At 44.0% G+C, this 25,015-nt stretch overlaps 1 protein-coding gene across 9 annotated transcripts in view; it reads right to left on the reverse strand.

Moving 5' to 3' along the window:
- The window catches only part of PDZD2 (PDZ domain containing 2), a 184,277-nt gene that overhangs the window by 11,804 nt on the left and 147,458 nt on the right, over positions 1–25,015 (reverse strand). For 8 of the 9 annotated variants that reach the window (XM_015848370.2, XM_015848373.2, XM_015848375.2 and 5 more), the window contains 14 exons: positions 23,841–23,952; positions 22,273–22,421; positions 21,685–21,804; positions 19,175–19,289; positions 17,449–17,522; positions 17,069–17,294; positions 15,885–16,002; positions 13,620–13,752; positions 10,652–10,733; positions 9,633–9,736; positions 8,765–8,924; positions 6,872–7,662; positions 5,778–5,922; positions 339–3,909 (listed from right to left, as the gene is read on the reverse strand). In XM_015848370.2, the coding sequence (XP_015703856.1) occupies positions 339–3,909; positions 5,778–5,922; positions 6,872–7,662; positions 8,765–8,924; positions 9,633–9,736; positions 10,652–10,733; positions 13,620–13,752; positions 15,885–16,002; positions 17,069–17,294; positions 17,449–17,522; positions 19,175–19,289; positions 21,685–21,804; positions 22,273–22,421; positions 23,841–23,952 (5,900 nt within the window). The remainder of the gene's footprint in view (positions 1–338; positions 3,910–5,777; positions 5,923–6,871; positions 7,663–8,764; positions 8,925–9,632; positions 9,737–10,651; positions 10,734–13,619; positions 13,753–15,884; positions 16,003–17,068; positions 17,295–17,448; positions 17,523–19,174; positions 19,290–21,684; positions 21,805–22,272; positions 22,422–23,840; positions 23,953–25,015) is intronic. The other variant, XM_015848372.2, reaches the window with a different exon arrangement.

A 25,015-nucleotide genomic window follows, 5' to 3' on the forward strand; every position in this document is an offset into this window, starting at 1 on the left:
AGAAAGCTATTTCTGAAGCCTGCATACTTCCAAGGGCAGACAACGAGCTTGCTTGTCATCCCTCAAGGGTGGGCAGGAGGCGGAGACTGCTGATTCATGCCAAATAACAACCAAAAGAACAGCTAGAAAGGTCACATGAAATGAGCTCAACCCTGCCAGGATAAAGCATTCCATCCCATACTGAAGCATAGCTGCAACTAAGCAGCATTGCTGCAGCTTTGAAATGCAACTGAGCAACAAAGAAATTGGTGTCAGGGACAAAGCTGAAGTGTGCTTTCGTCAGGAGAGGCTTGCAGGGATGAAATAAAAGACGGCTGATGGAAACAGCCAACACTGACCTGAGGGACCAGCTGTTTCCTAGGTGCTCTGCATCTGGAGATCCACCATGGGGTGCGTCGTCATCCGAGGCCGACCCCGGGGTCCCCGAGCTGCTGTCCCGAGGGCTGCCACTGCCCATCCCTCCTGCCTTGATAGGGCTGCCCTGGCTTGGCAAGACAAGGGATCTCCGGGGAGTGATCTCCAGCTCTGTTTTGAAGCAGGCGGGCTGGGGTGGCCCTGAGAAGCCCTCACCACAAAGCTTGTCCAGGTCGGGCATGCTGAGTGCCCGCAGCTCCCGCAGCCTGGAGCGGGACAGCGGCAGCCGGCCCAGAACTCGGCTGCGCCGCACCTGCGAAGCCGCAGGAGGAAAGGGGGCCTGGTCTGCCCCAGTGCTGCCCTCCTCACTCCTTTGGGGCTTTCCTTCCTTCATGACACCCTCTGCTGAATGAGTTGGCTCCATGTTTATGGATGACTTGGCCATGGTGTCGGCTGGGCTCGGTGTGCTGCCATAGGAGCTCAAGCTGCGCCGTAAAGCCCGTGGTGTGTCAGCAGGGCTGGATGCAGCAGCCATCCCACTGCATGACCTCCTGCCAAGCTGGGACCGTGTGGCCGAGTGGATATCGATGGCCTTCACGATGGGTCGGTCGAAATTCGCCAGGTTTTCAAAGGATTTGATCCTTTGTTTGACAGAAAAGGATGAGGTAGGTTCGTGTGGCCAGTTCAGCTCATAGTAGTAGTAATTCCTCCTGAAACTCCTCAGTTTGTCCGTGGCAGAATAAGTAATGTCACTGGCAGAGGGGGATGTGTCATGCATCCTCTGGCAGCTTTTGGAGCTGTATACCTGCTCCTTCCCACTCTGGCCATTTGGCAGGCTGAGATGCACCATCTGTAATGGACCCATCACTGTCTGGGGACATTTTCTGTCTGAAGAATGGCCCTGGGGACCTGGAACAGGATGAAGCTCCACAGCATGGCAGTTCTCCCTTAAGTGACCTGATAACTGGGCTGGCATCGAGTATGTCCTTGTCACAGGTTTTGACAAGCCATAGATATTTCTGTCTCTGGCAATATCCACTTTTGAGAAATACTCTGTGGTCCCCATTTCTTCAGTCAGTTGATGCATCTCTGTGTTCACCTCTTCATTTTTCTCCAGCAATGGCAGCTGCAAAAATGGTGCTGGTGAGGAAGAGGCAGAAGATGAGGAAGAGGAGGAGGAGGATGAAAGCTTCACCTCAATGAAACTGCGCTGAATCTCCTGCCCCTCTTGATGCTCCAGCTGAACTGCAGGAGACCTCAATGAAGAAGAGCCTCCAGCAGATGCTCCAGCATTTTGCAAATCCAACTGCCTAATGTCATCTGCACTATAGATGCTCTTCATTGTGTTCAGGTTCATTCCAGAATTCTCATTTCTCCCTGTCATATATTCAACTTTCATTGTCCCTTGAGAGGATGAAGCAACTTTGGATTGACCATCTCTCGCTCTGAAGTCATCCACCTTAACACTCTTACCCTGACACACTGCAGGCTGCATGGAAGCTTGCTTTTCTTTTGATTTTCCCCATGCTTGCTGCAGATCTGTTAGTTGCCCACAGCCACCACATTTCATTTCACCGCATGCTGTTGGGCTGCTGGCACCATTCAGGGAAGGCAGGAGTGAATCTTCAGAAATGACCAGAGATGGTTTATTTTCCAGCTCAGATTTCAGAGTCTTTGAGGCTGCTGAAATGCTCTTGCTCAGATCTAGATTTGTAGGTGAGTTACGGGGCAACAGTGCTTTCTTTCCCAAAAGTTTAGGAGACAGCTGTGGAGAAACAGAAGTCCTTTTCTGATCAGCCCCACTGACTTTGGTAATATTAACATTGGAAGAATCTGAATTTGCCTTTGCTTTGCTTTTGATTGTGAAACCTTTTAGCTTTGGTCCTCCTTTGGCCTTCTGGTTATTCAACAGGGTTTCCATTATACTTTTTTGTGCTATTCCTTTCGACTCCTGACAAGACTTTTTCTGCAAAGATGGGCTGTGCGGTACTGCTGCTTCTTTGCAGTGATTTGTGCCCGAGCTTTGGACTTTTCCATTTGAAGTCCTTCCTGAAGTCACAGAGTTAGCTTTCTCATTTTTCCCTGGCAAGTCATGAGTTGTATTAGCCTTTGGATCTTTAGATCTGGAGGGAAATGGTGACCTGAGTGATATTGCTCTTGCTGATGTTGCGTTCACATGATTGCTGTCTGTTTTAGACAAGCTGGACAAACTGTTGGTTTCTTTCTTTGCTAAACAATAGGTAACAGTGTGATTACAGTCATCAACCACCATTTCATTTTCAGATTTGGATCTCTGTTCATCATGACATCCTTCTTTCTCGGGCAAGTTGTTCTCCAAGCCACTGACGTTCCTAGCAGAGCAAAAGCTTGTCTTTTTGCAGTGCAAAGACCCTTTCTCTTCAACAGATTCACAGCATTTCATGTGTCCATTGCTGATCCCCAGACCCACTTGTTCTTCTGCACTTAAGGCACCATTGTTATGGAACATGTAAACTTCAGGGACATCAACTGAATTCTTTAGGATGTTTTTTTCTGGCAGAAAGACTGAGGAAGGAGAACACAGGGAAGCAGAGGAGACTTCTGAACACCGCGAGGGACATGAATTGGGACCACTGCAGTCTTCCAAGCCCAGTTTGCTGATGCTTGACTCCAGTGACCCACACATTGCACAGTCCTCAGATTGCAGAACTTTGCCACTAAAGCGATGTGCTGGTGCCAGAGAGGATGAGCTTGTCACAGATGTGAGATGCTGCTCCTGAGAAGGCTTTTGCAGCTCATCATTCATGCAACAAATCTCAATTTGCTCATCATCTGACTCCAATGCAGCACAGACTGATGGGGCATTAGCAGCAGCACACGGCCCAAGCAACATGTCACTAGCACTGTCAAATGTTTCTGTAACAGACTCTGCATCTGAGTGAGAATCTTCTGCAGCCCCACACATAGACTTTGGAAACGCATCACTTCTTTTACCCTCTGGACAGCTTGTTGCAGGCAACTCGTCCTCACTTAAACTGCTAAAGTTCCTAGAATAGTTATTTAAAGAGTTTTTATTCACAGTAAAAAGTTTGCCTGTGTTAATAGAGTCCAACACAGACAGCCCCAGAACCACCCCTTGTGCATTCGTTGAGCAATTTGTAGTCTTCTCTGACAGCTCCTCCTTCACCTGACGTGGCTCAGAACCAGGGCAGCCTTCATCGGTCCCACAGCAGCACATTGTGGTGGACTCATCTCGGAAGGGGCTCTCTGCTCGCGATGGGGTGCGTGAAGCCCTGTTTTCAGGACCACCCATTTGGTTGAGCAAGTCATCAATATTGGTGACAGGCATGCAATCCTCGGCACGGCTGCTCTTTGTGGTACCTCTCTGCACATCTTTGGTTATGGCATCAGGTGGCAGTGTCATTCTCTCAATTCCACAGCCAGCGTTTTGCAAACCTGCTCCTTCTTGCTTCCCAGCACTCAGTTCTTCCTCAGCTGAGAGGATGCTGCTGACATCAGCTTGATTTTGAGTGTCAACTGCTGGAGACAGGATGAGGTTTGTAAATCTGCTGACAGCTGCATCATGATTTGAAAGAAGTAAGAATAAAAAAGAAATGCAAAATTCTGTCAGATGCAGGAAGTGATATCAAAGAACACCACATTTCATTATAAAAATAGACACCCACGTACTCAGACTAGATAGTTTCCTTTTTCCTTGTACTCCTCCTCTTCTGCAATCATGTTTACAACACCTCCAATTTATCATAACCCTGCGTATTTCACTAGCATCAGGAAGGAAGAACCCTCCCATCCAGGCTGAGCAGTCACAATCTGTTTAACTCTCATCTCTGAGATTTAAACAGTCAAGCAGCTAGCTACCAAAGCATCAGTGTGCAGTAAGCCAGGCTCAGCAGTGCTGTTTCTCACTGCTTGTTTGATTGAAAATGCCTCCAAATTGGTTGCACAGAGTATACAAAGCCCTGCCATAGCAACCAAAGGTGAGCAGGTAACAGTGACAAGCAGGGCGTGATCACCTTCAGTCTGATCCTCCTGACTCTCCTGCAGGTGCTTAATGTAACATGCATGGGTGATGTTGCAAAGCCAGCGTGCTTAATGCATGTATGTGACTCCTGGCACAGATCTTTCCTCGCTTACAATATATGCTTTACCCACTCCTGGGCAACACATTAAGCTCCCTGTCACTGCTGCACTTCAATATGTACCAGTTCACTGCTGCACTTCAATATGCACCAGTTCACCCATTGCCCCATTTTCTTAATTTTCACTAGTTCACCCCCAGTATTGCTTGCATTTTCCTACATTGCTTCTGGGACACGCGCCCACAACTATGCTGTCTTCCCAAGACTGGTTACTACCAGATGAGGCTCAGAAAGTGTATGGGGAAGCAGGAATACATTCACAAAGTCAGCATCCCATCCTGCTCGTTCAAACACATCTGCATGTTTCTCTAATCCTTGAATGAGCCTGCAGGTCTGTCCACACTGTTTATCTTATGTACCTGTGTCAATAAAGCTCCAAGCTCATCCTGGAGTCAATAGAGGGGAAGATATCCTCTTCTCTGCCAGAAAGGCAGAGCAAAAGGAAAGCAGATAAAGAAGTGCCAGTATGCTCCTACCCCAGTGCTGGTGGACTGCAAGATGCAAAGCAATAAGGAAACATGAAAAGGACACTCTGCTAAACCAGGAATTCCTTAAAGAACAACTGGAACTGAAGCATTTTGAAGCAATTTAGGCTCACAGGCATTAATAGGTACATGAAGAAGATCATAAGCTAGAACAAAGCAAAACATTATGTTCTTCCTGAGTTTGGAAAGTGTGTTTTTCTTTTTCAAACATTCACTTCCACATCATGAAATCTGTACAGTCTGTGGGGAAGCATTTATTGCTGCAGGAGCATAAATCATCCCTGAGCAGAAACTGAAGAGGTATCAAGTGCTTCAATTCAAAACAGAAAAGTTTTTATAAGATGCATGCAAACAGGGACTTTGATAAGATTCTGGTTATCCTGGGGTTCATGACACAAAAAAGCATTTTATTTTCTAGCTGTCCACTCCCAAAAACACTGCTTGCTGTTCAGATCTTAAAACAGACAGATGTAATTATAAAGGGTCAGTGTACTTCCTGAAAGGGCACAGTAGAAAAGTGGGCTGTCAGTACAAGGCTGCTGCCAAGTTAGCTCCAGGTATGCACAAAATGACTCAGACCTCAGCAAAGGCCAACAGGAGGGACATACTGAAAAGGGGAGTTCTGAACACTTAACATAGATGTAGGTTTCCTCCCTTCATCATGGCACTGAGGAGTAAACTGAAGCCTGGTTTGGTACTGAGGGGCTTTTAATCTGAATTAATGTGGGAAGGAGGAAAGCAGATGATCAGACTAGTACTCATAATAAATGGTACAAAAGCAAAACTACTCTCTTCTCACCTGGTACTGCTTTCTGGATCTCCAGGGTTACAGATGTAGGAAGACACTGCATAAGCAAGCAGATTTCCTCATACGTCATCTTACTGACTGGGATACTGTTGATGGTGGTAATCTCATCTCCTACAGTCATCTTGCCCATTGATCCCTGATGCAATGACAGAACAAAGGAATTAGAAATACACCTTTGCCATAGGGGCAAAGACTGCAGGGAAGCAATTTATGGCCTACAAGCAACATTCCCTATTTCACATTACCACAGAGCACAGGTACCACTGCTGTCAGTTTGCCAACATAAAGAGCAGGCTGAGTCTTTGCCAGGAGAGGAACTGATGACCAGCCTCAACTAGAAAGATCAAAAGAGCTGCTGGGTTCTCTGAGGGATAAGCATTAAGATGGAGGACACAGCCCCTTTCATTTAAATAGACTGGTCTGGATTCAATCTAGTTTCTTCAAGACTGGAATACCGTCTACCATGTTCTGTTTTTCCTGTCAGAATTACATACCTGGTAAAAAGGTCTTAGACTAATTAGACTCCCCTAGACTCCTGGACAAAGAAGGAACTTTTAAAGTAAAAAAAGCAAGTATGTTTCTCATCACAGTGTAATATATCAGAAAAAGAGGCAGGAACAGATCCCAAATCCTGAACTCTTACAGGCCAACGTGAACTGCTGAGACGCATCCCCTGTTAACACCAGTGGCCCTTAAATAAATGAAAAACTGAAACACTGTACACGATAATGTAATATTTCCTCTCTCCTGTCTTAAAAACACATTTTTACCACCAGGATTTACTTATCTTGTTTCTGCCTCTGATAAAATGTAAGAAAACAAAGCAGTGCTTCCTCAAACTGTAACTTTGGAATGTGGATGTGCACATATATCTCAGTGCATCTGCCTTTCGACCTTCTCAGTTTTGAACCAGCCAGAGTGCACTTCTGAATCAAATATTTAATTGAACAGGCATTTCAGAACCACTTGCCCAGCAGAAGCAATGCCTCCCTTGCACTTTTTCTCCACAGTTCACTAGCTTAACAATGATAATCCCTGCAAAGCAAAAGCATATCACAACAAGGCAATCCAAAATTAATAACTACCCTTTCTGCTGCTCCACCTGGACGTAGCCCTGTGACAACAACCTTTAAGGGCATAGCCTGGATTTCCAAATCCAAGCCAAACGACTCATGCTCATTGCGAACCAGAGTGACAATTTCACCCTGGCATTGCCCAGCCCCATCAGGTGCTTCACACTTCTTGCTGTGAGGGAGCATCCTCGCCACAGGCTTGTTGTAAGAGCCATGCTCCTCTGTCCTCTGCCTCTGAAGACTTCGGCACTCGGTGCTCATCATGCTTTTCACTCTTGTGACTGCTCTGTGCTCCAGTCTCGGTGATCTCTTAGATTCAAGCTGTGCCTCACGGAGTTCCCTCAAACTTAGGCTGCTGAGACGAACCTCAGGCACACTTGAGTAGTCAAATGCTATGATGGGGAAGAAAGGAGAGTCTATTTGCTCTGGCGTGCTGTCTGCAGACTCAATGGAGCTGCTGAAGACAGGGGAAGATGTTTCTGTGCCAATATATCTAGATGAGTTGCTGTCCTGGATATCATCATCAGTTTCTACTGATGAGGTTGTAATGACAATGCCAGCATCCTCCTGGCTCCTGGCCCTCTGGCTTCTTTGCAAATGGGAACTTTCATCATCATCACTGGCATCACCATCATAGAAAACAACCCTTCTCTGCCGATGAAAGGGGCTGCGGGCAGATTTTGGGCTGTCACTGAGGATGCCAGGTCGGACAGACTCCACATGCTTGTTATGAAGACAGGATGGTCTCCCACTGGTTGAAGAAGCCAGACCATTTGCTTTTGCCAATCCTGCTTCTCTAGCACCTAGGAAGAAAAAAAAAAAAAAAAAAAAAAGTTATATTTTAATTGTATTTATCAGAGATTTTTAATACCACACATGTGTCTGCAGCAGAGGACATGTGGATGTTTCCAGAGGAGAAGTTCAGCCTCTCTTCAGACAGCAAAAGCAGCCTTTCCATGTTCTCCCTCCAACTGCAATACACAGTAAGAGCAATGGCAGACAGCTTCGGAATTTATGAGTAATTTCTGAAATTAGTTCATGCCAAATTTGTTTTATTTTCTGTTTATTTCTAAATTATCACACAAAGAGGAAAGAGATGCACACACCTGCGTATTTTACATTAAGCATTTCTTTCATATCTTGCTTAAATCTAGGATGCTGCTTTTATCAATTTACAGTGAGTGAGAAATCTTTTCTCGAACAAAAACAGATGCATACGGCCATCAGTACTAAAGACTAATTGGCCTGAGAATCCTTTTCATATCCTTTTCAGAAAGAACTGCATCTTACTTTGCAGAAAGTTCCCCACAACATAAAAATGATATTTTTGGGATGAAATAATAAATTTCTGGAGAAAAATAGTAGAAGACAAAGAGATTATTTGACACAATATCCTCTGAATCTGAAATCAGGTGCATGTCAGGAAGGAAATGAAAGATTCTTCCAGTCAATTACTATAAGAAGAAAGATAATATGCAAAAAAATCCAGCATCAACTTGAACATTTAATTGTTTTTACACTGCTACACATGACATTTTGAAGTTGTGTATTTAAGGTTCCACAGAATACTTTCATTTAAATGTAATCAATCAGATGATCATAAGCCATCTGAAAAAAAATCCCTGAAGCGTTGTCAATCTAGATTTGGCCAGACCAATCAAATGAAGACATTCTCAGAGCAGCAATTTGGACAAACTACCATGGAAACAGGCACTTCTGAGCACTGCTGTAAACCCTTTCCATCTTCCAGAATTTCATACAACGAGCACTGCTTTGCACTATGCTGCCAGGCATTTCCTATCAGCATAGGAATCGCCATAGCTCTTCTGTAAAGCAAATTAGTGCTCAGTGACTCTCCCCGCATTAACCAAATGATCAGGCATTTCCGTGGCTTATTCATGTTACCAGGAAGAAGAGAGCTGTCATCCAGCAAGCTGCTTCTGTTCTTCTGACGGAGCTGTTCTTCATCACAGGAGCCAGTTACAGCGTCAGAGAATGGGATGTGGCTCGTGCCATCATGTGAGAAGTACTGGGAAAGCTCTGCCTCGGAGCTGACAGATCCCTGCTGAAAAAAGTGAGGCTGGTGACCTACCTCTATCAGTGCTTAAAGCCCTTGCCTATGAGCAAGCATAGCAATTTCAACTCATACCACCCTTGTCAGCAAAGGAAGCTTAATACCAATTTATAAAGTAAGGGAACTGCCAGGATATTGAGGACCAAACTGTCAACAACAACACCTTTTTGGCCTGCATAATGAAAGAGATTCCAAATCTCACTGATCTGCAGACGTTCAATACACAAAAGAGAGATGAAACTATTCTCTTCTGTTATCCCTTTACACATGTCCTTCACTTACAGAAGGGCCTGGTTTGTACTTCTGGTCACTGATGTATGACTTCTTTATCTTTCCCCCAAAAAAGCAACAGAGGCTCCCTTATGGTAACAGCTATAAAGGGAGACTAAGCACTTAACCTTCTGCACGCAGGCTTGGGTCCCTCCTGCTAACACATCCCTGTGTCAGGAGCTTCCTGCAATGCAAGGTTGCCTTTGAGGTGGCAGGAGGTGGAAATCCATAGCTTTCTGTGCCACATTGCTCCTGAAGGCTATGACTGTGCCAACAGGCGTTTGCAAAGAGAGCATTAGAATCTAAACATAAGAAACTAACACTCCTACAGAGCTCCTGAAGGAGCGCAGAGGTTTGGTTTTGAGCACCCTGCTCAATTGAAGCTTCAGCACTTGCAGCAGCCTGCTTGTGTTTTATCTGATCCTTTACCCGGCTTGCTGGCTCCAGGAAGCGTTTCATCGTCCAGCTGAGGGGAGACGAGGTCTCTCCTTGCTTGGTCTTCACACCAGGAGATGGGGTTTTCTGCACAGCACCTGTTGAACACAGCTTAGTTAGCTGTCAAAAACTAAAGTTGAGGACCATATATCCAAACAACCCCCTTCATTCACCATCTGAGCCAGCAGCTGTGCTTAATCCCACTTATTATCTGAACTGCCTTCATAAAACAAGATTTATTTAACATTTCACAGGCTCTCCCTCAGATCAGGTGAAATATTACCACAGAAACACATTACGCCCACCAGGCCCAGGGCAGAGCTATGAGCACAGGATGCGCAGGAGATGGTCTCCCTCCCCTGCAACCACAGAAGACAAATTAGCAGTCACTTGGCAGATCTATTGCAAAAAAGGGTCACAGCTGACAAAGATATAAGGATAAATACAAATCTAACATTCTTGTCTGAAAATCACCTCGATGGTCATTCTGCCATTGCCAAGAGCTTGCTTTCATCTGTAACACTTTAGAAGTACTAGCTTTCAAATAATAATCATTAAAAAAAACAACAAAAAACAGTCAAACAAACACCTGAGAATATACCTTGACATGAGCCTAAGAACTGATACAGTACACAATGCATGGATCTTTTCAAATGGACACACCAACACTATTTTGTTGTTCCTTTGCCCTCTAGATAGATAAGCATACACAGGTGGAGTGCCCTGCTGGGGCACTCTCCAAACTGATCATAAAGAGAGGACCGACCAACCATCTCTACTTTCAGACTAGGGCAGCCTCATGAAACACAAAGTAAGCAACGTGATCCATAGATTTGATCCTCTTGAACTGGATGTCTTTGTCTGGCAGTGGACAGTGTGATTTTGTCCTCAGAGCTGGTCAGCTGTTTTGAGCACTCTCAAAGTATTAAGGATGTTGATGAATCAAAGAATGTGTCCTTAAACATTCACACATCTGGAAAAGGATAAATATTTAGGAGGAAAAAGGCTGCTACCTGAGACATGAGAGGAGCCTGTGTCCTTACTCTCGCGGTGAGTAGTTCGTGCAATTGCTTCATCCATCTCCTGCTCAGAAACCTAATGTCAAGTGGGAGACAGAGATCAAACTGGGTAAATAAAATGAATATGAAAGTCTGACCACTTAACACTACAAGCAGGATTCACTTACAACATGCTACCTTTAAAGCCAGAATAAAGAAGACCTAGTTGAGAGGTCCCAAATCTCAGCCTTGATCTATCCAGCCATCTTTCAGAAATTAGGAGGCAGAAGCCAGTCAGTTTTACGAAGATAATAAAGCACCATGTTGTGCAAATAAACAAAACTTTGCTGGACTTAAAGAAGTCAAATAAAGCCATTACGGTATAATTTTAACTCAATTAAATCCTGTATATTGACTTACTGAGAAAATACTACTTTAACATAAACAAAGGCTGCTCTGCACAAGCATACATCAGCAACGGAACATATTCCATACTTAACCTACTGGAAGAATATCAGACTTTCCAAGATATTAGCTGTTGTTCCAATTTTAATTTTTCTTTGCTTTAAGAAAAAAAGAAAACCTAATCTGTTATCAGTAATAAATGTTCTTCTGGGTTAGGAATAAATACCATATTAGCTAATTTTCTCCTGAAAGATTGCCATGCACTCAATTATTACTGGCAAATTCCACATAATTTGTAACAGGAATGACTAGTCTGCAGGAGAATATATTTAAAAGCAGAAAGCAAGTTAATTCTGTCAGAAGCAATTTCTGTACACTCTGCTTTACATGAGTTAAAATTCAGCATAAAGAGAGATGAGAAACTTGAATCTTTCTGAACCAAGAAGATCTGAAATACTCCTAAGCAAACTCAGCAGTTTAAACATAGTTTAAACACCACATTTACTCGGAATAAGAAGAACAAAGAAAATTTTGTGGTGTTTCTCTTGGATGTACATGAAAACACCGAAGTGAACGTATTCAGCAACTAAATGTACCGTAGACCTCTTGTGACATAAAATGAGAGATTAAGTATAAGAATGTCTAAAACAACAAGAGCCTTTGCAGAAATACATCTGTTTTCAGATGGTGGCACGACCTTAGCAGCAAACCAAAAGTCTCTGGGCTCCTGGGCATGGGGAGTCCATACAGGACATGGACCAAGCCCCGAGAATGTGCTCCAGGACTTTTACATAAACCACTGGGTACAAGATGCAGAACAAAGCCAGGTGCTGAGCAGATGGCAGCATTTGTTTAAAGCTAAACAAAAATCCACACTTCCGCAAGCTCTGCCAGGTTTGATTCTTTAGCATCCTCCACACCTCAGGCAAATCAAACTCCTTCTATGGAGCAGGATGAGCAAATTCTTAACTACCATTCACAGGTTGATGTATTATAATTAATAAAGACATTAAAAATGATAAAACAACAACGAAAGAATAAACAAATGAATAACAACAGACAAACTCTTCTGTAGATATCCCCCAGTGCTGTCAGAGAAAGGATGACAGTGATATGGGATAAATGTGGGTCCCCATACGAACACTCCATCAGAGATCCAACTATAAAGGATTGTGGATTCAGAATTGCCTGTGGTGGAAATGCTTCAGGGACCCTCCAGCTCAACTTCTAACTCTACTTAGCGATTCCTGGCAAAGGATTTGTTGTTATTTCAAATATTACTTATGAAAAACTGTAAGAGGATACACTTAATAGTTTCCCTCTGTTACTGGGTAATGGCAAGCAATTAGCCTAACTCAGTTCATCTCAGCAGATACCTGGCTGGGTCACTCATCAGCTTTTGAGCCACCACCACAGTGAAATGAAGGGAGGGGGCGAAGGGCAGGCTCTGCTCCATGAGTTCATATTACATGCTTCTTATAGACTATGAAAAGTCTATGTGCCTTGATAATGCAATCAAACAGAATCATCATGCTGGCTCAGCACAGCATATGGACTCCCCAGAAATACTGTTATCTTAGGCTACAAGTCCAAATCGTACCCCTTGCCGCTTACCTTTAACTAGCAGAACCAAGGTCTCTTTCTTTTTAGCATCACAAAGCCTTGTGGCAATGGCCATAAACTCTGGGCAGTGTGACTCTATTTGTCTACTGTTGGTATATTTAATTTAGCAGAAAATATACAATTAGTCATAAAGTCAGAAACCTCATTTCTCCTAGCTATGGATTTATTAGGGCCTTTATTTGCAGTCACAAGTTCAAAAGTCGGAGCTCTCTGGACACACTAATGCAAATATTTTTACAGCTTCAGTCCTGTTTAAACAGGAAGGTTTTGTACATTCATGAAATTCTTTGAAATACAGAAATAAAAGAAGTTGTTATTCCTTATAGTTTGGCTGAAAGGGCTTTATCTTTTTTCATCAATTTTTTAAAAAATTGATTGAAAATAATCACTCGCTTGGTAAACCCAGGCTCATTTTCAAATTGCCCTGCACAGATTTCACAGTAGCAGAACATTCCAGATTCTCATTTTTTAATTCCTGAAGGAAAACTTTGATGTTTGGGCAGACTTTGCTCTTTCAAAAGCAATATTCCTATTACTCTATTACAGTTAATCAATTCAATCTGTTGATAATAATTATATTCCTGTCCCTAAATTAAATTCCACTCGCAGACACACAGACAGACTAAATGCAAAATAAGGAGGAAGAAGATTTGTGCTACATTTGACACTTTGTACTAATATGAAGAAAGATGGAAGCACTTCAGCTCAAGTGGTTCCAGGAAAACTGCATCCAAGCATTGTGTGAAGAGGAGAAAAGCAGCAGGGGCAGTTTAGCATTGCTACAACTTACAAAACTGGAAGGCATCACCACAATCCTTTAGCCTGACTTCTTGCACAATACATATCATAGAAAGAACAATCCAGCACTCTTCACTTGCCACTTTCCTGGCAGCAAGGGTCAAACTGCAGCAGCAGATGAGAAGAACAAAGACGTGCTAACATGTTTTCCCCCTACCTTTGGGTTGGGATGCCGACTTATGATAAGGCTGACCGGCCCTGGACCGCATTCACTCAGAATGGCGTAGGCTTCGCTCAGTGCCGCATGACGCAGGCTGACCGAATCTGCCTCCAGGATCTGATCGCCCCGACTGCAGGGAGACATAAAGCCAGTTAATCACATCCGCCTCTTACAAAAACATTCGTACTTTTGACTGGTGGCCAAACTCTTTCAGAGACACAAGTATCTGGAAAAGATTTGCAAAAAAAGCTGGCCTCGCTCTTGCTCTCAGTGACGTGAATGCTTTAAGTCCTGTTGACTTTGCAAGGCAGGTCCAGTGATCCCTTCTGCACTTACAACTAGTGCTACAAACCCTATTAAATCAACAGAGAAAATTGGCTGCATGTGGACTAGGGTGAAAGCAAATTGCAATTCCACTTCTGCATTCAGATACTTGTTGGGCACAGAGAGAAAAAATTAGATTCAGATGGGTCGTTCCTTCCCATCATACTGAATTACTTAACGCAAACACTGATAAGAAATTCATGATGTAGATTTGAGTTTATGAAATGACTCCAGGAAAAAAACTGAGAGAGATAAGAAAGTATTTGCTTCAAATTAACGTACAAAACACACTAAACCAACAAACAGAAGTCCTCCCCCTTCAAAAAAATAACCTGGGAGGAAAGTACAAATTGTTTTCTTTTCTTTTTTTTTTTTAACTCTTGCTCATGGCATCCAGACATCTGGAACTATTCAGAAGAGAAGATCATCAAGTAGGGATATCATTAAAGCATTCTCCATAATTACTAAAACATTTTCTTTAAGTAGACACTCAAGCAATCCACTACTGCTGATTTATGCTGGGTTACTTGTGACAGTGGAAATGGGCTTACACCGAGACCACGTGCCAAACACAAAATGGCAACTGCATGTGGCAGCCCTCTGTAGCCTGCAGTCCACGATGAATGCAAAGGCAATTGTGTAATCATGCTGCTGCTCTGCCTACCTTTTAAACACCTCTTAGAAACTAGGAAAAAAGGAATCACTCACGTGGGCTTTTAACTGAGAGGGGGAGTTCAGACACAGAAGGGTTGGGCTCAAACCCTTTCCAGTATTGTAAAGCCAGCATCTGATTAACGAGGTTTTCCAAAATCAAAACCATCCTGTAAGTTTTGGCTTATAGAGCCATAAACCACTGATGGGACAACAGGAGCAATGTCTCAAAGAAGCAAGCTAGAAAACTGGGAAGCTTGCCTGGATATAATCAATCATTTAAACCTAATAACGATGCAGCTGTCGCATGCAGACACAATCAGCACTGCAATCTTGTTCCAAAGAGGTTTACAAGAAAGCAAGCTGGCATTAAAGAATTGTCTCCTGTAGGCATTTCTGTATGGTAGTAAATTTCAAGGGTTTTTTGCAACCACAAAATTATCATCTTTCCTTATTCCAGAAGCCATAATGCTCTATCGCAGTTTCACTGGGGAGCAAGGAAGAACTCTGCCTATCTTGAAAGCAAGTCTGTTATGCAGCACCTCCGCTACAAGTCTGGTGTTGGCCACACAGCCACAGCGTGTCTTCAGCACAGCCTCACTTCCCAGATGTGCTCCTGGCACCCAGCAGCATTTATGCAGCAATGCAGAAAGTGGAAAAGTTCCCTGAATGGCTTGTAAAAACAAGGCTCCCAGGAGAGGAACAGAGAATAATTTTATGTCACTTAATCTGATGTGCAAGGAAGCCCTAGGAGTGATTTCCTCTCTCTCCAAGAGTTCCTTATAGTCATCCAAATGGCACAACAGAGTACGTGAGACAAGTGTGGAGCAGAGATCCTGCCAGACAGTAATGGTAGAAGAGCACTACTGCAGCCTGGGGCACAGCCAGCTGCAAGAACATCCCCCATAGCTCTTCCTATGAGAGTTCCAGGTGACTGAGATTTACATGGGGCTCTGCACACCCCCTCCTAGTGTAGGTTCTCTGACCGCAGCTCTGAGAAAAAGACAGAAGGATGCACATCCTTTCTCAAAGGGTGCTAGCAGGCTCAGTTTCCTGCACAGAGAATCAATAAAAGCCAAAAACAAGTCTTAATGATCACGCTGCCTACAGCACACAGAACATTTCTTGAGTATCGCATACCACTTCGGAATGTCTTTCTTTTCATGTTTAATTCTTGGTGAATAGTGAAGTACAAATATTTTCCAGCTACATCAACCAATAGTTAAGAAGAAACTTTCCATTGATTTTACTGTAAAACCACTCCAGCATGTTTGTGTTTTATCTAACCTTAATCTGCCATCCATTTTAGCCACTGATCCTGGGGCCAGGCTGTGGATATATATCCCTGGAGAACTGTTCTCAAGCGTGAGACAACAGGCACCAATGCCGAGTCCAACCCCTGGCTCTGTGAAAAACAAAAAGCACAAAGGAAAGTGCTGTTATTCCCTGCTCATTGTACTCACGTAGGACACACAAGCTTTTCTGTTCTCACATCGCATCTGAGATCAAGATTCATGTATTGTTTCAGGGCTGGCCTTAGCTGCAGGAAGCCAGGAAGCCAAGTCCAACAGTGGAAATCAGAGCTGGAAATACCAAATCCTGACAGGTTTCTGAGATCCAGCATTGAAGGGAATGGCTCTGCTCCTGGCAAATGTTCAACATGCCCTGGGAACTGCCCAGGACTGGAAGTGCTACACACAGTCTGACCTGGTCTGAGACACAAAGGAGAAGGAATGGCAGTCCAACAAAGATCTCACTTAAAATTGTTTTAGAAAACAGGAGCATAGGAGATGCTGCCAATTTCACTGCTTTCGTCTGTGAAATACCTGCGTGACATCCCTCACCAAAGAGGTACGAAGAAAGATGAGTTTTCTCTGGATCAGAGATTTCCTGTGACCCCTTTTCCCTCTGCCATCCTCCAGTAACTGTATTCATTAACTGTGTACTGAAGTAGGAATTGCTGGACACCTGCTTTCTCCAAATGTTTAATCCAACCTTTAAAAACATCACCCACATCTTTAAAGCAGGCATGCTTGTTCCACCACACTGAGCATACGCATTAAGCTTTCTTTGTGCAATTATCGTTCATGAGATACAGGAGCTCAAACAGCTCACCTGGGCCATTCTGAGCAGTCTGCAGGGATGTGCTTTGCCCAGGGCTGTGCTTTACAAGAAGGGTATGGATAATCTAGTCTGACAAAGGAGCAAATCACCCCTTGCCACATATCTCACAGCCTCACCCCCTTCCAGCAGCACAGACACTGCTACCAGTAGGAACCTCCTGACTGGAACAGCAAGATGTACAAGAGGGAGCAGTTTTGGCATCAGAAAATGTTCTTCTCCATCACTGTGTGATTCAAGAGCAGAACAACAAGGGAAGGTGCCCTGAATATTACACATATTAATTAGCACCTTCTCAGAAACCTCCCCTAAGAAATAAGTGTTCATCCTCCCAGCTCATTCCAACACACCTTTATTCAGCGTCACATCCATGACAATTCTGTCCTTTGGGCCGGGGCCTTTGCGGCTGGAGAAGGAACCATCTGCCTCATCAGGGCCAGGCACTGGTGTGCCACCGCTGGCACTGGAGCTGGGTGAGCTGGACCGGCTCAGCAGGGTAGGAGTTGCACAGGGTGTGAGGCTGGGGCTGCGCAGCCGCGTGCGCACCGTCAGGGTCACCACACCTTTCTTGAGTTGCTAGAGAGACAGAGCCCAGTAAGGAGCCATGATAAGCCAGTGTTTGCCAGTAAAACTGTGTATGTTAAATTTGCAGAAAGCAAAATAACGTAAAGGAGTTAAAGGCACCCAGTAAAGGGGAGTGTGAACCCCCCTTGTGTTACATCCTTGTTACCTTGAACCTCTGGATGGCTTCCTGATGGGTCAGCCCTTGGAGAGACTCTCCATTAACTTCCAGGATTTCATCTCCTGGTAATCAGATACAAAAAAAAACCAAAGTCAGCAATGCACAGACCACAGAGATGTAAGAAAACTCCTTTTATATAAGGCAATCTGCTACTATAAGGACTCCAACTAACTGCTCAGTAAAAACCCTCCTACTGTTGTCAGCTCATTTTCACTTGTCCTAATGCCTTTACAAGTTAATGAAGAATTCACAAAGTAAAGATTGCTCTTCAAGATAAGATCCTTAATACACTACTCTCACCCTAACAAATGAACTGAAAATCATCACAGATACTCACTGAAGTCTGAAAATAAGATGTTCATAACATGAAGTCCAAGGGGACCACAAAATCCCCTTTCTTTTATCAGCATCAATAATAGAAATGAGAATCTAGGTGAAGCACTACCACACATCACTCCAAAATCTGCATGGGGAAAAATGGCCTTGCAACCACACAAAGAAAGCAAATGTGTTCCTCTCACCAAGGATCTGTGGAGGGAAAAGTGAGTAGCCCACACACTGTGATAGCAAATGCCCTGCTCACCTCAACAAGCACTTCCCATCGTTATTTCTACCTGCTTATTACAAGCTTCCAGTCCTGGGTTGCACTATTTACACCCCACTGTGCTGAACCTCTTTCATTTTATTAAAAAGAATGGCAAAGTGAGCAGGAACCAGACCCAGTTTCTGCTATTTCACTTCCATCTGTTCAAAATTAGATGGGGTGATGTCACCACCCACGTCTGCCCCTCCTCTGCTTTCTCTGGAGCTTGTGAGCTCTGGATATCCAGTGAAGGCTTGCTGGGTCTTTAGGACAGCTGCTACTTAGCAGCTTCCCTTTCTGAGTGCATAACCTATGCTGCCAGGGCATGAGCATCCCTCTGACAGTGTGCTGGACAGCTGGCACCCAGTGCAGACTCAAACATGTCACATAAGGATGGGAATGGTAGTAAAAAGAGAGGTAAAACAGGAGCAGATTCCTGTGGGGAGTGGGGATCCCCACCCCTTACAGAACAGTTACAGATCACCACCTTAAGTTTGTGGTCACTTTGCACTTTTAAATCCCTAAGGGCCTGGCTTTGAAGCACACAGGAACACACAGAATGGGCTATACATGTCATATATATTTGAGATCAGGACTTGAGAAACAGTAATAAAACCAGGACATATCTGCTTCTCTGGCCAGTTGGGTGATCCTACTGCAAATCCCATCTTCCATCATTCCTTTTCCTCTGGCCATGAGCCTTACTGATTGATTCAAATCGAAATCATACCAAGAAGCTCAAAATACACAGGGGCCCAGAAAAGCCTCTCCTGGGCATGCCTCTCTCCATCACCCCTTCTCACACCTGCATCTTTGAGCCAGACATTTCCCTGTTACCAATGAACCGTTGTATCCGGAGAACTGGAGCCTAAGGCATGGGCAAACAAGGGTTACTGTGGCAGAAAAACAACTTCATGCTGTAGTTCTCCCCTCACAAAATGTAACATAACATAATCAAGTCAACTGCTGTGATGAGTCCCCCTCAGGATGGACAGACAGGGTGTGTTACATTCTCCACAGCCTCTTGCTGATGGCCAGGTGCCCAATAAAGCCATACTCGGATTTTTCAGCAGGACTGAAATAGTATCCCACTGTGTTCCTTTACATGCAGTTGTGTTCTCTCTACCATACCTTCCTTAAGCCTTCCATCGGCAGCCGCTGCGCCATTAGGGAATATAGTCTTCACAAAAATCCCCATGCGTCCACGAGCAGAATCCTGACCTCCCACAATGCTGAATCCAAGACCCTGCAGCAAAGGGAGGAGAAGACACAGAGCTGGCACCTTTACTCTATTATCACCTGTCTAAGAAAGACTGCCAGTAACATACTAAGAAGAGATTAAAGAAAACATAATAGCTTCTGATGAATTGCAACGCAATCTTGCTCTCTGCTCGCATCTCCTGACTTACTGTCATTCTTATGGCAAAACACTTATCAACCCAAAAAGCAGCAGCAGGCACCTTAAGCTAAAAGTCAAAAATGTAATTTCGAAATTATTATTTCTTTAACCCTGGATCGATGTATTTATGTTATCCTATTCCAATTTTACATTGCTCTTAAATTGACAGGCACTAGATTCCCCCTCCCTGAGATCTATGGCCAGAATTAACGACAGGTTTCCCTGCTGTCACAGATCCTGCGTATCCTTGTGGAAAAGCATGACATGAGGTCAGTGCTATAATGTCAGGAATGTAGCTGAAAAGGAGCTGGCAAAGGGGGCTGTCATGCACACGTACATTTTGAATTATTCTGGAGACAAGTACTACACTGTATTTAAATAAATCTAGAGCAATGCATTTCCGAGGGCTCCATCTGTTAGCTCCTGCCCCCATGCTGCCCCAGCTGGCTGCAGGACTGTCTTGCAAAGCTGATCAGAGAAGAGATGAGCACAGCAGAACAAACATCTCCTCCTCCTGCCCAGTCATTTCGCAGCCAAATCACTTCCTCAATCCATCCCCTTACATTTCTCATCTTGTCACCGCTGTATGTACCTCCTCCACATTAAAGAGAAAAGTTACTGACCAGGTGGATGGGGTGGTGGGACGCTGCTGTGAGTCAGTGATCTGAGGCCAGAGCTATTATCAGCGCCATAGGCAGTGCTGTCCAGCTGAGAGATGCTGCCGGAGCAGGCACTGACACAATGTCATTACAACCCTGTACAGCACATAGTTCCCTTGTTTCACTCCATGAATATGGACCACTGCTGTTATGAGCTGCTGGTACTTTGATAACACACTCCTGATTTCCAGAAAGGAAGCACCCTACCTCCACCTTGCAACACACAATAACTCAAGTGAAATCTTACAGTGCAATTACCAAACGCAAAGCAACCTGCAGAAAGCATGAGGCTCCAAACACACGCTGCAGCTCTCCCCATGTCTATGTGGGGCTGGTTAGGAGAAACAGGGCTGCAAATGGCAGCAGTACACAAGTCAGCCCACCTTCCTAAAGTGCTGCAGCTCCCCAGGAGAAAAACACTCCATAGAGATTCCACCCAGCAGTGCGAAAATGAGGCCATGTGCTGCAGGGAAATACTTCCCAAGTCCCAGGTCCTCACAGAGATAAAAACACAAACGTTTCTGTTCAAATCACAGGCAGCAGTTATTCTAACACAATTAGTGGTTACAAATGTGGAAGACACCTGAAACGGTAGTTCGTTGAGGCAGCTCATGATGACTACAGCTTCATGCTCCCAGCTTGGAGCTAGCTGCAGCACAGCAGATAAGGATGGCTTATGGCACAGGGAGAGATAAGACAACTCCTATGCAAAAAACAAGGTCAAAAATAAGGAGGGGAAAAATAACCAGAACTCACTAAGCAACCTCACTGAAAAGGTCTCAGAACAGGGAATTACAGCAACTGCATCGACCTAACCAGAGAAGCCACTGCTTCTAACTCCTTCCCAAACTTAAAGCACTAAAAAGAATTTGTGTTGTACTAGAACTGGAAGTCAAAACAAGGCTTTTTAGTCCAAAACACATCCATCTGATGAATTTAAATAGTATTTCAGAAAGGAAAATGCATATTTGTAGCATATTTAAGTGAGAGCATGGACTGGGTTAGGGAAAACAATACACACTGAATATAATGTCTTTTTCTTCCCTGAGCATTCAGCCAGCTGGTACCTCAGAAAAGCGCAAACACATTACTGGAGAAAGAAAAAGGACTCTCTGACCCTTAGAATTTAGTGCTCCCAGATAAACAACAAACCAGAAATCTGTTCTGGGGTTTAACACCTAATTACAGCAATTTTCTTTATTATAATGTACCCAGACTCCTCAGAGATACAACGCACTTATCCATAAATATGCACGCAAACAGGTACTCTTCTGTAGTTGCCCCAGCTTCACACACACATGCATATTTATAGAGCCACTTTCAGTATTTGATATCTCAGTAATGACCAGATGCACCAAATCAGAACGAAAGCCACTCCACACCGACTGTATGACACAAATATGGTTTGCTCTGTATTTTGCACGTGAAACTTCATCATTTACATTTCAAAATGGGGTTTTGTTATTGTTACTGCGCTACCACTGAAAGCAAAAACCAGTTCCACGCAGCTGCTAAGGGCAGGAGTTACCTTGGCAGTGCCTCCTGCCACACGAGAGAAACCAGATACATGCAGACATCCTCACCTTGCCTTGCCCTTTCATCAGGACAATGTTAGAGATGATGGACGGCTGGGTCAGTCTCCATGGAGATTCCACCTGGGCAGCACTGAAGGAACGAGTGGACTTCTTCACAATGTGGTACTCCTGGTAAACAAGCAAACAAGGGACATGGCTGTGTGGCACAGGCACTAAGATGTCATACCAGTAAAAAATTAAGCATTGTGAAGGAGGGGGGATCTTAATAGATATATTTAGATGAGTATTCAAAGGAGGAAATCCTGGCTTGTTACCGTGAAGTTGAACTTTGCCATAATTTTCCCCCATTTCACACAGAAGGATTATTCCGTAATGTACCAGTCACTATTTAAATTAAAAAGATTAAGGATAGCTTCATGATATACTGAATTCTTTATCTGCTAAAAATAAAGAGCGCCTACATCATTAAGTCATTAGAATTAAGTAGGATTTTTTTAAGTGATCAGATCTCTGGAGCTGCACTTCATGGCATCCAATTCAGGGCCAGTCCACAGCACAAAGACTTGGAAGGAAGTTCTCCATAGGTGGCCAATGCTTCCCATCCCGGCCATGCTTACACTCAGGTTATGCACTCACCTGTCGAGCTCCTGCCGACTCCAGCTGCTGAGGCAGGGAGTGCTTCCTTCCACCCCGGGAGTATTTCACTGCTATCTCATAGCTGGATTCACCATTTTCTACCATCAGCTCATCATCCTCTCCCACAGACTCTAAGCGGGATCCAGCACCTAGGGAAAAAAACAGAGAAGCATCTCGCAAATGTCTCAAAGCCGCTTCATCTTCTTGCCAGCACACAATAATGATCTCCTGCAAACCTCAGCTTAGAAATGCCTTAAAACAATGATTGCTGCACCCATCCAGGCACTTACAAGCTAAGTTTGATGATCTTCAACTGAAAATCCTTCTGCTGTCACAGCTTTTGTGCCATCTTTCTGTGATGCTGAACTCCTCAGTGCTGTCAGGTGTGGTGGAAGGGAAGAGCAGATAACTGAGCAATTAGCTCAGGGACAGAGAATAAATTCAGCTGTTCTCACCCAATGTCACTTGCATGTGCACCAAGCTCCTGAGCCTAATTCATTTATTTAAAACTAAAAGACCTGACACTGTAGCTGTATTCATTTCTGGAGATGTCATGTCACTTTGAGGGATCTTTTTCTGGAAGGGAAAAAGGATAAACGTGCCAAATAATTGCTATTTTCTTTCCTTACGGCTGTGATTCTAGCTGTCTTTAATAGGAGAAGAATACAAGGTCCATGTTGGAAGCAGAATGATTTGTCCTGTAGGACAGCCTGTGGTCAGCCTCCAGGCTCCCTGCTCCTCAACCAGCCCTCCTCCCATTCTCATTTTCTCTGGGACTCAGTCCCAGCATTTCCTGCATATTTATCTCTGCATCTTCCTCTGTCTGACAGATAAATACTCAAGACCAGCAAAATTCACATGAACTGGATTTTACAAACCAATCTAACTTGAAGTTGCCACAGAAGGGAGCAGCTCTGCTTCCCTTTCCTCTTCTTTGCCCTGCTTTTAAACTGAGCTCAGAAGCCACGTGCTGAGGGAGATCCACAGCAAATTGACCCAGGAGAGCCCCAAACCTGTTTTCTGCCAGCCCCTCTTGGCCAGAGCACTGTGTGAGCACTAGGAAGGGAGCAATCACAGAGCTTGTCTTCACTCAGCATTGGAGTTTTACCACTGCATCCATAGGCAGAATCTGTACCTGCCACCCAGTGTGCCATTTAATCCCACTATCTGCTTTGCTAAGTCTTGGGCACAGTGCAAAAACGTGGAGCGCCATAACAATGACGTGTTGATAACACTTGGAGAGACCTCCTCAATCCCAGCCCGTTAAATCAAAGTGTATGGAAATAGGTATGGAATGTAGATGTTTAAAAGGAAAGGAAAGAAAAAAAAAAGGAGAGGTGAAAAGAAAGCCCAAAAAAAGAAGCTTACGAAATTTTGTTTCATCTTTCTGTCAATGCAACAGTTCAACTCAGGAGGCAGAACGCAAACATTTAGCAATTCAAATCTTCCTTCCAGATTAAACTACTGCAGTGTCCAAAGCAAAGAAAACCTACCTCATTTTAGGGAGTTAAAAGAAATATACAACATAAAACCCCTCTGACTGCTGCCTTTTATCAACGCAGCATTACCTTGGGATCGACTTCTGTATTTCAGTATGCCACTTCCCATAGCGGAGCTCTGGTTGTTTCCCTTGGACACTTCTGCAGAAGCTGCATCTTCAGGTTTCTCAGTTTCCACCACCTAAAAAAATAAGAAAATCTGATTTACTTGTAAACTGGTGGAGCTGATGGAATTCCTCTCATTTTTATTAAGTGACAAAAAAATTCCACTACACGTCACAAAGATGTCACAGGATTAAGCTAGTACCTATAAGTAATCGTCAGCAATATCCTTGAAAGCTATGGAATATTTTTTACCAATGGGTTTGCCTACAGCTTGGTGTGGGCAGGCAGCCTCCACAGGGTACCACTCCAGTGCCTCCCCCAGCACCAGCGCATTCAGGGACTTCCATATGCACTTCAACAAGCTTTTAGTGTAGCTTTTATTGGAATCTTTTCAGCTCAGTACATTTCCAGAACCACCGCATCCTTATAGAGATGATCACTTTAATTGTGCACACACCAGTTCCTCTACATTTTCACCCCATTACCCATCACACATCTGCATGATTTTAGACGGCTCACAGAAAGGATGGCAAAACTTTCAATACAAACACTTACCATTCACATTCGATGTTCAATGCATTATATTAACTCCTGCAAGTCAGTTTGTAAAGAATCCCCCCAAAACCACCAAATACTCCTATTTTTACTTCCAGTATTACAGCCTACAAATGACACAGTTTCCCTCAGATCCTACTTCCCATTGCCCCATGCCTCTTCTCCCAAAACCAAGAAAACCAAAGCTTATCTTTTGCACAGTCTATACCTTGTGATTACCATACAGAGGGTAGAAATTTCAGGAAAAAAGATAAAATTGGCAGATAATGCTGAAGTGGCAACTGCTGTTTGCCTTTGGCTTTTATCCCCCCCCCCTTCAATATTAGAAGCTACACACAATTTGTGCACACCATCTATTTCTTGTTGATTTTTCAAGGCATTGTAGCAAGCAAGCCTCAGAATCCACTTCTGGTACCAAATGGTTTGTAGCTCACAAGCTTCATGTAGCAGAATTCCTCTATAGAGGAAAAATAATGACACTGATACAACCAGAACTGACAATTGGCCATCTTGGTAAGGCATCACTCCAGAAAAAATGTAAAAATAAGTAAATGAAATCCAAGAAACCCAAACCACAGACAAAA

Source organism: Coturnix japonica, chromosome Z (genome assembly GCF_001577835.2).
Source record: "Coturnix japonica isolate 7356 chromosome Z, Coturnix japonica 2.1, whole genome shotgun sequence".
Classification (NCBI taxonomy): domain Eukaryota; kingdom Metazoa; phylum Chordata; class Aves; order Galliformes; family Phasianidae; genus Coturnix; species Coturnix japonica.